Consider the following 14,287-nt stretch of genomic DNA (forward strand, 5'->3'; position numbering starts at 1 on the left):
AGCTACAGCCAAAGCAATTTTTCCAGACTCTCGTACTTTCGCCAATATAAGATTAGTGGCGAAGGTTTTGCCGGTCCCACCTGGTGCGTGAAGAAACACCATACCGCCACTGCTTTGTCCAATTTTCTCCAAAACTGTGTTATATGCAGCTCTTTGCTCTTCCAGCAGCAGCGGTTCGTTGGTTTCAACATGGCGACAAAGCTCTTCACGGTCATATGCTGTTTCACGTAATATTTCCCTGCAAACAACAGGTTGCTCCACTCTAACAGACCTGGGAAGTCCATAAACTGAGAAGTTGTTGTTTGTGACCTCGAGCACTTGGTCCTCAATAAATATAAGAGCAATATTGAACATTCTATCTGTGAACTGCAGTTGTTGATCTTGAAGCAGTTATCGCTCATGAAACAGGATGTCTTCAGCCAAATGTTCCTTAAATTCTTGCCACAGCTGAAGAGGGTGAGAAAGCTGGCAGGTGCTCAACATAATAGCAAACAACTTGCGCAGTTGGGCAGGTGACCGTACAGTTGCAGCTTCTTCCAAGGTCTCCTTCCACTGTGCATCATCTTCCAATAGCCCCAAACGCCTGCATGCTTCATGGAAAGTAGCACAGACATGACCTTCAACAGTTCTTAAATGCTGAAAGGACATTGGGCCAACCACGTGATGCAGCATGATTCGAAAAAAGAAACATTCACGATTGTTGGGGTGAACAGTGTATACCCGTGCTAGGGCATCAGTTTGATATATGCCAGGATGATCAGGCACTGCAGCTCTATGAACTCATCTCTTCCAGCATTTTGTGGATGCGTCAAAGGTGTAATAGGCTGGCAACTGGCAGTAGAGAAGCGTCCTGGCAAAATCATCAAGTGTACAAAGCTTGAAAAAGGCTGTAAGGGTAATGTCATGTGGTTCTTGAAGTTGTTGCTGAAGATTTGCTTCAGTGAAATACACTCTCTGGCCATTCTCAAAATGGACACCCAGATGCTGAACAGTCGGGTGTCATGCATGAATGGGGAGACTGAAGATGCGCCACATTGCTTCATTTGCACTGATGTACTTTTCACTCTCATAGCGAGCTACTTCATCAACTTGTGCTCCATCTCTTTCCAAGCCGACACTGCTTGATCACTACCCTTATTGACATGTTTGCAAATGTATTTGATGGACTTCGCTGAGTTGCGAAATTCGACATTGATGTGCACATTGAATACTTTGGACAGCAAAGGGCAATAAGGCACTATCCATCTATTGTCCAAAATGATGTCGTAGGCCTCTCCAACAGCTAGCAATGTGTGTTGTTTGGTGAAACCTCCATCATCAGCGGAACGGCGACGATACAATGGATACCCATCTATGCCAGTAACTTTGTCTTTAATGAGAGCTTTAGGGTACTTTTTGGTACATGTGCCATCTTTCATGCAGGGTGAACCGGGGTTTAGCTGGCCACATGAACCATGTACCATGTGCTCAGTGACAATTTCGAATAGCTCAGGGTCTTCCACTCAATTTTGTATTTCTGCAAAAATGACACAATCAACCTGTTCTGGCCTGATGCGATCGCATAACAAAATTAGAATGTGTGCATGAGGGAGTCCACATTTTTGCCATTAAATGGTGCACATATGGCATCGCACAGCGCCAAATAATGCAATGGTGGTGATGTAATCCATTAGTTGCTTTAGTATTGGGTGAAACACTCTTGCAACCACATTGTACCTGTCATAACTTTGCTGACCAGGCAGCAATTCATTGGAAATCTCATCCCATTTGCTGTTTCAGGTAAATGTGACGAAGAGGTCTGGTCTGCCGTAATGTCGTACATATGTCATGGCATCCTGTGTACGCTCATGCATGTAGCGCAGGCCACTAGTAAAAGACGAAGGTAAAATTACTATGTTACCTAGTTGGTTTGCATTGCGATCATCAGCCACTGCATCATGCAGGTGGATAATAATCTTATAAGAATCGATAGAAAAATCTCATTGTCATTTCCTTTACTTTCACTGCTTTCGGCCTTTCGGCTCAGGTTGCATCTCCCTTGTTAGGAAGTAAAGCTGACTCAGCTATCGGAGTCAGATCCTTTACAATATTATACATGTAATATGGCACATGTATATCATATTGTACATGGAATATGGTACATGTATATCACATTGTGCATGGAATATGGTACTTGTATATCATATTATACATGTATAATATGATATGCCCCAATATCTTTAATCACTTATTAATTAGCTAAATAATTACATAATATTCTATTGTTATACTATGTATATGGACCTGCTGGCAGTGTTCAATACTTTTCACTTCCTGTTTTGGGCTCCCATTATTCTTACTGTATCTACCAGAGTTTGACTGTCAAAACATAGTTTTTAAGTATGTAATTTTAATACTTCATATTAAACTTTAATACTTTGTACTAAAACTGTTAAAAAAGAACAAACTGGATGAGCTGGACTAGAGTTAGTGTGTATATATACACTAACTTAATACATGTATTTTAAATCATTATTTTATTATTATATACAGTGGCTGATTTTTATTAAGACGGAGTGTGAAAGTTTACTTTGTAGTCTATACTATTGACTATTAGAACATATTTAACTTCTATACTCAGCATGTGTTTCATTAGATCCCTATATGTGCTAAATAGTCTCAACATTATATAAGAAAGTGGTAGTTTTTAATCAATTCAATTTAATGTAGTTAATTTTAGTGATTAGGAACATGAAGACTCACCAAACCAGTTGATTTAACACAACCTTTTAAACTGTCGATGCCTAAATTAAATTTGGAAGAATATGGGAATTTTGATTGAATAAGAAGGAGTTCCAATTTGGAAGAGTTTAGCTAGTTAGTTATTAGCTTTCTTATCAGCTGAGGGAAAGGGCTAGTTAGTTATTAGCTTTCTTATCAGCTGCAGGAAATTTTAATCAAAAACATGTGATGTTTACTAAAAAGATATAAGTTATTTGAATTCCAGGTGTCATAGATAATGATAGCGTTATGCAAGCACAATCTAGACAATGACTAAACAAGAAAGATCGAATACATCATTGATGAAGGACACCTGAAATTATGAGAAAGAGATAAGTAGAGTACAACGCTCTAGATAGTGCAGGAAGGGGAGTGACGTAATAGTTCTTTAGCCCTACTTTCCAGGGCTTTGCTTATCTACCTTTTTACCCTCTTGTGTACATAATCTGTAGGAGTGTGCCTTGAGCTTTTGAAGTAGTTATGGCTAAGGGCGTGGGTCTGCAGAAACCAAATGATTGCTTACATATCAAAACATTCACTGAGTGAAACCAGCAATATAGACCCAGCTTCGCGACATTGTAATGCTATCCAACATTTGGATTTGTTTCCTCTGGTATATTACCTAACCCAATTATTTCCTGTAAATTAGGTGTAGGAGACTGTACAATATTTTTAGGCAAATGGACTATGTACATATTTTGTGATACATTATCTTATTTATTTTGCTGAGTATATTATATGTTATCTTATTACATGACGTGACACTTAAAGTTTTTGGCATTTCAGCAAATAGAAAAATAAATTAGTATTTTCAGAATGATTAATTAAAAGTACAGTCATGATTCTTCTTATTAAGCTGCTGTTAACATAGTGTGTGAGGTGTCTAAAGATGTGATCACATCAAATTGAACATCACATCAGTGATCACATCTGGTATAGTCAGCTATAGGAATATTTTTGCTATAGATATCATTTGAGATTTTGCTTGTGGTTTTAGCTGATCTGACTGACGAGATGTTTCAAGATAAAAAAACACAACATAGCTTGATCGCAGTTAACATATCCAGAAGTAAAATATGTGCCAAAACTTCTCTCAAATCGACATCAATTGTCACATTTCGTATTTATAAGTACTCTATTGAGCATTTATAAATACGTTTGTTCATAAATGCTAAAAGCACTTATTAACAAAGTGTCTAAATGCACAGTATAAGTGCTTAATAGAGCACTTATACTGCGCATTTAGACACCTTTCTAAACCTTTTTAAGGTAGCATTAAGTGCACCAATCAGGTTGCACTTAATGAAACCTGATTGGTGGTCAAGGTATGTTGTTAGCCAATCACCTTCACTTTTGTAGCCATTCGGATATTATAGGCGTAACAAAAACTTACAAATTTTAAAACATTCATAGTTTGATATCAATACGTTGGTTTTAGATTATCCAGCGAGGATGATGACATCACTTGGATTTCTGTGTCTCGTTGCTGTACTAACTTCTCAGCTTGTAAACGCTAGCACCTGCGCTTCTAAAAAGAGTTGTTCAAGCTGTGTGATAAAGAAATCGTTTGCTCGTGTTGAAAAATGTCGTTGGTGTTCTTCGGACAATGCATGTCACACAGTTGGGTCATATTTGTATAACCCTTGTCCCGCGACTATGAATGTCAAACACCAATCAGACTGTGACAGACTTGAAGAAATCAGCACCAACTACAGTAAAGAACTGGCATATGAGCAGGTGTTTCTCGCAGCTGCCGCTTATAGCGATGAGCCGAAAGTTTGCATTGAAAAACTCAAAGCTGGTCGTAACACCTTACCAAATGACATTGACATAGTCGAAGTTATAGCAAGACCATGTGACAACACTATTTTCAAATATAAAGAATGCGCAGCAATTATTGGGTTGTCAGTCAGTCGGGAGTCGATATACGTGTCTTTCAGAGGAACCACTTCATTTATTCCTCAGTTTATTGTTCAGGCATTTAGTATCCTGTTTAAATCCAAGCTGGCATATGGAAAAGGCCACGTACAGAAATATTTTCTCATAGCTTATCAGAAGTTAAGCTGTCTTGAACCACAAGTTATGAAGTTGTTGGAGCAGTATCCTGACTTTACGGTTCATTTCAGTGGCCACTCCAGTACTGTATTGTCCTATTAGGAGACTCCGGAACCGTCCGGAGCACTTTTCTTCGGTCAAAATCTTGGAAATTGCGAAATCGGCAGTGTACATAGTGGAATTCATTACGTGGCACTAAAATTCACAAGCCCGTATTCCCTGAGGCGGCTGGGCAGCTGAGTCGCCCCAACTTTTTAGTGATCTTCGGCGGCTAATTAGTAAGAATTTCAGTCTAAGCTCATTCACTTGGAATTTCCAACAACTAATTACCTAGCGCTCTAGCGCAACGTTGCGCTCTAGCGCTAAGAGCTATGAAGTGGAGAGGCTCACTAATTATCTAGTATTGGTTTTGCCTGCCACCAATGCAGTGGGCGAGAGATAATTTTCAAACAATCCAAACATCGATGAGGAACACTATGGGGCAGGCTGTCTAAATAATCTTCTAATATTACACATATATAAAGATGTTGAAATAGATACAAAATCAGTTGTGAAAGATTTCTGCCATGGACACATTGGCAGAAGAAGAGCTTTTTAAAAGACGAGTGTCAAGCTATAACAATCAATCTTCTATGTACACATGTACATGTATGTATATTTATGAATATAAATGTAAATACACATATATATGGTTACAACTCAAACCCATGTAATTCTGTAGCTAGCTCTCTTTGCAAGACTGGAAATGACTCACCTTGGCAGGACCTAAATATCCACCTTAAATAATACAAAATACACTTTAAAATGCTCTAATTTTGCTCTTAATTCTCAAAATTTTCTCGGTTGAGGGCCCCCGAACCCTCCTTCTCTGGGAGGGCGTTTCAGTTCCACTCCCAGACCCTCCCCACACGGGCGAGTTGGGCCTTCGGCCCTCTGGCAATTACTAATTGACAGTCTCCTGACCACTTTTTCTTTGGACAATACAGCCCTGGGCCACTCTCTGGGTGGTGCTTTGGCTTCGATCGCAGCATTTACGTTTTCTCAAAAAGGGCTTTTAGACAGAAAAAGAATTAAGTTATATACTTACGGCATGCCTCGGGTTGGTGACAAACTCTATGCTACAGATTTTCGTGAAAAAGTCTACGAAAGCTTCAGGGTCGTCAACTACAAGGATTGTGTTACACATTTTCCTACGTGCTTGATATCCTGTATAGCTGAGGGAGCTACTAGTCCTTACCATCATCACACCGAAGTGTTCTATGACACTTCTAACATGCATCCAGAATCAATTTCCTTCAGGGTCTGTAACAGCAATGAAGATGCCACATGCAGCCACAAATATCAAGGACCTATCGCGACAGTTCGAAATTCACTTGTCTGTACAGATTATCACAAAACGTATTTCGGGATTACTGTAGGTGAACACTGTGACGAAACTATGAACAAAAGACGCAAACACTCAGACGTTTCTGATATGTCACATCTTTTAAGCAGCGAATATTGTTCAGTTCTGCAGAGAGGAAATGACGGTTGGTTTGTCGTTTCTAATGTAGTAACTGATATTACCCAGGGTAGTAACACAAGTGCAAATGATATTAGCGGCGTTACCGACTCTCTGACAACTGTTATCAAAGATCACTCTATGCATACAGTTATCAGAGATCACTCTAGGCGTACGACCAGCCTGGCTTACCAGGTAGTGCCACATATGCTCCTAATGATCGCGGCTTCCACGTATATCCATATGTAATGTAATGTCGTTCAACCTCTGATATAGCAAAAATTTTATGAAAATGATTAGATACATAACTTTTATGTCGCTAGATATTTGGTAAGTTTGGTTACATGCACAACTCTACTAACTCTATGATAGTATTGTTATATGATTATCTACCGTAGTTTCATCAACACTTCCTCTCAGCTTGTGGAAGCCAGTTCACTGATTTTTCCATTTTCTTTTAATTTTTACAATATTGTTCCTTTAGAAAGTTTGCGTAACAATGCTTACGCACCATAAATTTATTTTTTGTTTCTTTCATTTTGCAAGATCCATTTCCCTGATTACATAATTTTTGAAATTTTTAAAGTTTTGATGTATACTGAACCAACTTCCACTACTTGTTGTTGATTTTACTTAAATTGGTAAACTATTGCATTCTTTTCAAGCTATATAAATTTACAGAAGCCACTATATGCACCTCAACTTGTTACGATTGCTCATAGTAAGCTAGTTAATTGATGTCTCTATTTAAAACAAAACTTTCAACAGAACTTTGCACTATCGGTCAAATCTTTTATAGATGTAGCCCACTCAATATGGCTATAAATAGCTTACTAATCATGACTTTCTATGAATTTTGCCCAGAGACACCTTTAGACTGCGCACAAGAGTGTTAAATTAGCAGCTGTAAATGTAACAAATATAGATTGATTTGTGACATAATATCTGCAACTATCCATTCTTTTTCTTTTTACGTCATCAAGCCGTTTGCACATGCGTTCGTTCACAAAAAAGCTGGCATATTTGTAGAAAATAATCGTCATTCTCTTATTTAATAGTATTTTCGGTGTTGTTTTCATACTATGATAAAAACTTGCAAACAAAAGCATCGTTTTCAAAAATTCATTGCAAAAGCTTTGTGTTGCTAACGTTAAAAGTTGTTTACAAAGATGGCCGACAACGATAGAATGACGTCACGAAAAAATGAAGGATAGGTGCAAATATGCCTAACCAATTCTGGAATGGGTGACGACTTCAAAAGTTCATTAGATTGCAGGCCAGTAGCATATTGCGAGCAGACATACAATTATTGGGTTTTCATAGTGATAACGTTGCAGCACACGCCTCCCCTCCCTTCTGCAAAACCATCATGTAAACAGCTGTGTCGCTTTCATTGTGTCGCGATTCAGTGTCACGGTTTAGAAGCAAAACATCCGCGCAATGCGTGATTTTTGTGCCATAGAAACGGCCTTAGCGGCCAACAGTGTCACACTTGTGGGTGCGCATAGGTCTTGTTTTCCTGTTTCTTCATATGCAGACATATGCCTTGACATAATGTGTCACACAATCATCGCTCTACTATAGTGCCCTATGAAGCATAGCTCTGCAGCATTGATGTACTCAGGTGTCGCTACACTATCTCTGTATGGAAACTTAGTATTTGATCATAAAAATAGGCTAACATGTCTGAAACTCTAAATCAGTCTACTAACAGTACATTATCATAAACTTACTACAAGCAACGTCAACTCATATGTAGCTTGATCTCGGAATCACAGATAAGGCATGGCAGCAGTTTTCATCTACGAAAAGGAAACAATCGCATCTATCAAACATCTATAGGTACTCAACTCATTTAGCAGATCGTTGTTTTCCTAGTAAGCCATAACGACTTGTGGTCGTCTAGGTGAGCTGATTTGGATAACAGTGGTAACTTTGATGAAGGAGCAACTGCACTTTCACTTTTGTCTCTCAATGCTGTTAAGAAGAGCCCATAGCTGCTGTAGTGTACAGGCAGACTTTAGGTTCGCTAGAAATATAAGTGCGTACATACTAGGTAGACATTTAAGAGCAAGTGGTATAAGGACAACAGTTTCGATAGTTTATATAACATGTAGTAAACAAACTCTCATTCACTTCAGTTAGCAATGCTTGTTTATGTAACCTATACGCTTGTAGATTGCACTGATGCTGCCTATGAATCAAATTGACAATTTTTTTTTTTTGTATTTTTAGCTAAGCTAGAGAAATTCATAACTCTTGCATTGCCATTTTGCAATAAATTGTATTTGTTTATGTTATAGCCACCTGTATATAAACTCTGCTGATTTGTACTAAGCCAATTTACACCAAGCTACTCTGCTAGTTGGCAGCATGTAGTTTTTCAATATTCATCTTTCATCAACAGTCATAGCTTGGCATACAAGTGATCAAATCTTTTTACTGCCTTACCTGGGTAAAAGGCCAAAGAGGTATGCAATTTATATTATTAGCAATCATTCATGTAATTGTTGTAGCATTTGCATATTATAGAACTTATATACTTTATTAATTTTATATTGCTTGGAAGTGTGCAAATTGCCTACTGATATAAGCTTCTATAAACACATGCAAAAATATTTTATGTCATATTACGCTTTTATTTTAGTTTTCACGGTTTGGGTTCCAAATAAACAATATGAACCTGAATTAGTTGGACTCAGTTCTTTAACCCTGTATGGACAGTACAGTAAAAACTCTAAGCACTAAGTTTATCCTGGGGAGTGTGAAGCACCCATCTGCAGCAACACAAGAAACTAAGTCACTCATCTGTATCTACCATTCAGAGACCTGATAGAGAAACGGCAAAGATGTCCTCTATTAACGCTACCTAAGGAGCCAGAGCAATTCAACAAGAGAGGAGCCAGAGCAAGCCATAAAGGAGCACAAGGATAAAAGGATAGCCAAGTCATCAAAATCTTGAAGGAACAGCTAAGTGACGCAATAAGTAAATTAGTCGCAGACATTGGTAGCCAATTGAGTAGTATTTTTGAAGAAAGCTATACTGTTGGTACAAAGACTAAGTTTTGACTAGTTATTATTTTCTTAGATATTAACCAGCCAAGTTTTTAATTTTTCAGTGAAAAATTGTAGAATTACGGTTAATTAAATCAGTTTTGGTTTAAGTTAGGTTTAATTAGGGTGAAATTTAAAACATCCTTGTAAGTGGTTAAGTGATAGTGATCTCAAGGCATTAGGTTACATAAGACTTGAAGCGCAATAGCGCTGCATTTGTTTACAATTGGTCTGTGATAGTAATCAAAAGGCGCTGCTGATAGCTAAGCTCTTTCAAAACCATTGCGGCGCTTGTGTTGAGCATCGTGGTCAACCACAACCATTGCTATGACCGACGTTTCAAATGCTAGTACGATTGCTGATAGTGAGCATGATCATGATAAAGCAACTGGCAATGCTCTTATAGGCAGCGAAGAACATGATACTGAAATACACAGTATTAGTGAACATAAGCTAAAGCAGTCATCTAGAATAGCTGTTAACCAACTCTTAGAACAGTTAGAAGTTAACATGAATGCTGAAAGTCATCAGCATGAAGCTTTGCTTGCTGAAATATCTGAAGATGTTTCATCGGATAGACTTCAGAAAATCGAAAGTGAACTGAATGAATACCTGCGCTGAAAACGCAGTAAGGTCATTTAGCTGTATAAAAGCTCAAAGATCAAGCATGAAACCTAGTTTGGTACAAAACATGGTCAGACTCGCAAAAATAGAGATGTGATAATCAAACAAGTAAAACACTTGCTGCATGAACGTTCAGTAAGATTGAAGGAATACATTTCAGATTCACAACAAGTGCATTTAACAAAGGCTCGCAGTGAATGCTTTGCATTGTCTAAAACTAGAAAAATTCATATTCTTCATCAATAGGTTCTAGAACTTCTCATAGATCAGTTAACTCTTCAGCATTAAGGTTGAAATTAAATGAAAGACAAGCTAATTTCTTAGTAGAGGAAATCAATATTCAAACACAAATTCAAACCAATGAGGATGAAATCCGTGCACTTGAGAAGAAACAACATGATGAAATAGAGCAAAAACGTCACGAAATGGCTCAAATAAAGGCTCAAGCTAGGTTGCAAGCCCAATAAGAAAAATGGCAGTTGTACTTGAAAGCATTAGAATGAGAAGATCAAGTAGAAGGGAGCAGCCTGCTTATGTACCAAACGCCACACCCCTCTCCACCAATACCTGTTGCTAAATACAAGCTAATTCCAGCACCAAGAAAGTCAAGGAAAGGAAGCGAGTGCACTGAATGCAGCAATCGATGCACAATTAACGAGCAAAAACCATTTAACGAAACCAGGTTTTTGAATACGAGCACAGAAGCAACGATTGGCAGCATACTGGCAAACTCAATTGCTTCAGCCTTGAGCCTTTCTAGACTGCTTCCACCTGAACCAATGGTTTTTTTGGGAACCCCAAGCAGTACATAGATTGGGAAGTGGCTTTTGACACACTCATTGACAGGCAAAACTGCATGTCAATTGAAAAGTTACACTACCTGAAACGGTATGTAGCTGGAGCAGCAAAAGAAACCATTGAAGGCTATTTTATGCTGAAAACAAGTGACGCCTACAAAACCGCAAGAGCGACACTAAAGAACCGATTTGGTAATGCATATACAGTAGCAGAAGCCTCCCGAGAAAAGCTTGACCAATGGTCGAAGATTGGCAGTAAAGACAGTGTTGGACTCCGCAAATTTGGTGACTTTTTACAAAAATGTCTTGCAGCCATGCCCACTGTGCCTGAGCTAAATATTTTTCATGACAGCAGAGAAAACAAGAATTTGACGCATAAACTTTCAGATTGGTTAGCTAATAGATGGATCCGGGAAATCACTGATAAACAGAAAGCAGGACAATTCCCAAGCTTTCAAGACTTTGCCAAGTTTGTTGCTGATGAAGCCGAGATATCTTGCAATCCATTTCATGCTCCACCTCCAAAACCACTAGAGAAATACAAAGGAAGTCATAACAACAGTTTCATTTTTGTCAAGGACAAAAGAGTGACATTGCAAACACAAGGTAGAGAAAAGAATCAACCAGACTCATGTAAGTATTGCAGATTAAGCAACCACAAAATAGCGGAATGTCGAAGTTTGAGAAAATTGGAGGGTGAGAGACAAGTAGAATTTGTAAAGTCAAATTCTTTATGTTTTGGATGCCTGAAGCCCAATCACAAGTCGAAAGACTGCTCAGCTAAAGCAACATGCAAAAGGCTTGAGCAAAAGCACCCAACTGCACTCCACAGAGAACGAAAAACAACGGTCACAAAAACCAATTGGGCACAGGAACCGACTGAAACAAATCACCAAAGGTCTGAAGGCCAAGCCAGCACACTAGAATGTAGTAGCAAAATCAATATATTTTAGGTTGGAGTGTAGTAAACAAGCTCTCATTCACCTAGTGCCTACGGAATAGCCATGAGATCATCATCGCATTAACGGCAATATAATTGCTTAATTAGTGATGCTTGTTTATATAACCTGTGCTTGTAGATTGCACTGATGCTGCCTATAAATGAAATTGATAATTTTAATCTTTTTTGTGTATTTTTAGCTAAGCTAGAGAGATTCATAGCTCTTGCATTGCCATTTTGCAATAAATTGTTTTTTTTCGATGGTCTTTCGATATTTTTTTGTTTCGATAGTCTTATATAACATTATATAAATATTAGACTCTCATAGCATTGTGAAAACACACAAAATTGAGTGAGAGAATAAACATTCTGTTAAAGCATGTCTAAGGAGTTTGGCTGTATTTAAACAAGATGTCTAGAGAAATCTTAACTAAACAATAAAACCCGTGCTTTGTTTTTTTAACATTATAGTAATGAAAACTGGTGCCGAGGGTTTAGAGTTTTCTAAAATTCTTAGAAGCTTTGACTACTACTTTTTCACACCCAAGTGATAGCATTGCGCAACACTCAGTGTAGCTGTGCTAGGGGCAGAACTCTAGTGGGCTGGTGTGGGAAGCTTTTGACCACACACCATTCCAATGCTCCCAACAATGCTTCTTTCAGCAAGTCTTACTTACCATGCCCTTGAAGATGTGATCACATCAAATTCTTGAAGATTTCATCGCAAAGTATAAATATTATTCTATTATTTGAGATTCTGTTTGTTGTTTTAGGTGATCTGACTGCCAGGATGTTTCAAGATTAAAATTAACAAATCTTGACTGCAGTTAAAATGGTCAGAAGTGAAAGGCGTGCCCGACTTCCCCCAAAATGACGTCGATAGTCGCGCATCTTGTTTGTCACTCCCCTTTTAGACATCGGCTATTGCGTTCAAATTATAGTGTTACATGTCTCTACTGACATATATTTTATTATATATTATGATTGTAAGATTAAAACTTCAAATATAGCCAGTCTCAAAATTATTTCCATATCTCAAACGATTTAAAGGTAAGTTGTTAAAAATGTGTCCTATTGTTTTTTTAAATGCTCTGTAAACATATGAGTACCGAATGTTGATGAGCTAAAAAAGGTTACAATTAAATTTTATCACTTATGAACAGGAAAAGTGGCTATTGACATTATTTCGAAAGAAATCTAAGCACGCCTATCACTTTTGGGCATTTTAAACCCTGTCAAGATAATACCGCTGTCAGATCTAAAACAAAATCTCAAATGACAGAAGAATTATCTGCAAATTTTTATATAATTTACTAAAACTTGGTGTGAACCAGGTTTAAACACCTCGTGCACTCTGTCAACTGTGTTATTTTAACTAATATTTTGGCCAACATAATTCTACAAATTAATCTGAAAATTTGGGAGACAAGTCCAAATATTGGATAGCGTTACAATGCATTGAAGCTGGGTCACTATCATTGGTTTCAATCAGTGAGTGTTTTAATATGTAAGCAATAATTTGGTTTCTGCAGACCCACACCTTTAGCTATAACTACTTCAGGAGCTCTAGGTCTACTCAACCAAATTTGCTTACTGAAAATACTTTGTATGTATTTGCTGGAATGCCATAATTTTAAGTTCAAGTATATCTGCTAGGATAAATATCTCAACCTTTGGATGCAGCAATTAACAGTTACTTTTAATAAGAGACAACAAGAGTAAACTAGTAAGTTATTTATATGCTCATACATTATCATAGTTTTAGTAATTTTGGCAGCATTGCATGAAATTCTGCCCAATAATATTGACAGTTTGCCGAAAAATTAGCATCGAGTAGAGCACGTTTTCTAATATTGCACAAAACGATGTCACAAATACCAGATAAAACTGCTACAAGCTTCGAATTTTTTCTCTCAATTTAGTTATAAGCTACGCAATGATGCTTTTGGTAAACTTCGATAGGCCCCGTCTGCAATTTTCTGCTAACCATATCCATGGTCTAAGTAAATAAAAGCTTACTTTGTAGCACAATGCTTGCAGCAGGTAAGTGGGAATTGTAGCAAAACAACTTACAATTAATAAGCTGTAATTTGTTCTGTAATTTCAAATGTAGCAGATTATGTAGCTGGGTGGATGAACCAGAGCAGTGTTTACTGTTGGAGTTTCCGACACATTATGCACATTTTTGCTCCTTCATGGGGCTTGAAAATTTCATATAAAAATAACAAACTATTTCAGAGTGAAACTTGTATTAGAAGATTATCAACCTGTAGACTATAATTATCAACCTTTAGAGTCCAATTATCAACTTGTAGACTACAAGTATCGACCTGTAGACTACCATTATCAACCAGTAGAATGCAAGTATCTACATGTAAACTACAATTATCTACAATAAACTACAATTATCAACCTGTAGAACGCAATTATCAGCGTGTAGACTGCAAGTATCTACATGTAGACTACAGTTATCTACATGGAGTCTACAGGTATAAACTTGCAGCTTCTAGATTAATATTATCAACCCGTAAACTAAGAACACATAATGATTGCTCC

At 37.6% G+C, this 14,287-nt stretch overlaps 2 protein-coding genes across 2 annotated transcripts; both read left to right on the forward strand.

Annotated features, from left to right (window-relative positions):
• Positions 1 to 4,416: 4,416 nt before the first annotated feature.
• LOC137397539 (uncharacterized) lies at positions 4,417 to 4,917 on the forward strand. The gene has a single exon (XM_068083831.1). The coding sequence runs from the start codon at positions 4,417 to 4,419 to the stop codon at positions 4,915 to 4,917; it is 501 nt and encodes a 166-aa protein (XP_067939932.1).
• Positions 4,918 to 10,850: 5,933 nt separating this feature from the next.
• On the forward strand, positions 10,851 to 11,744 carry LOC137397540 (uncharacterized). The gene has a single exon (XM_068083832.1). The coding sequence runs from the start codon at positions 10,851 to 10,853 to the stop codon at positions 11,742 to 11,744; it is 894 nt and encodes a 297-aa protein (XP_067939933.1).
• Positions 11,745 to 14,287: the final 2,543 nt, after the last annotated feature.

Source organism: Watersipora subatra, chromosome 5 (assembly GCF_963576615.1).
Source record: "Watersipora subatra chromosome 5, tzWatSuba1.1, whole genome shotgun sequence".
Taxonomy (NCBI): domain Eukaryota; kingdom Metazoa; phylum Bryozoa; class Gymnolaemata; order Cheilostomatida; family Watersiporidae; genus Watersipora; species Watersipora subatra.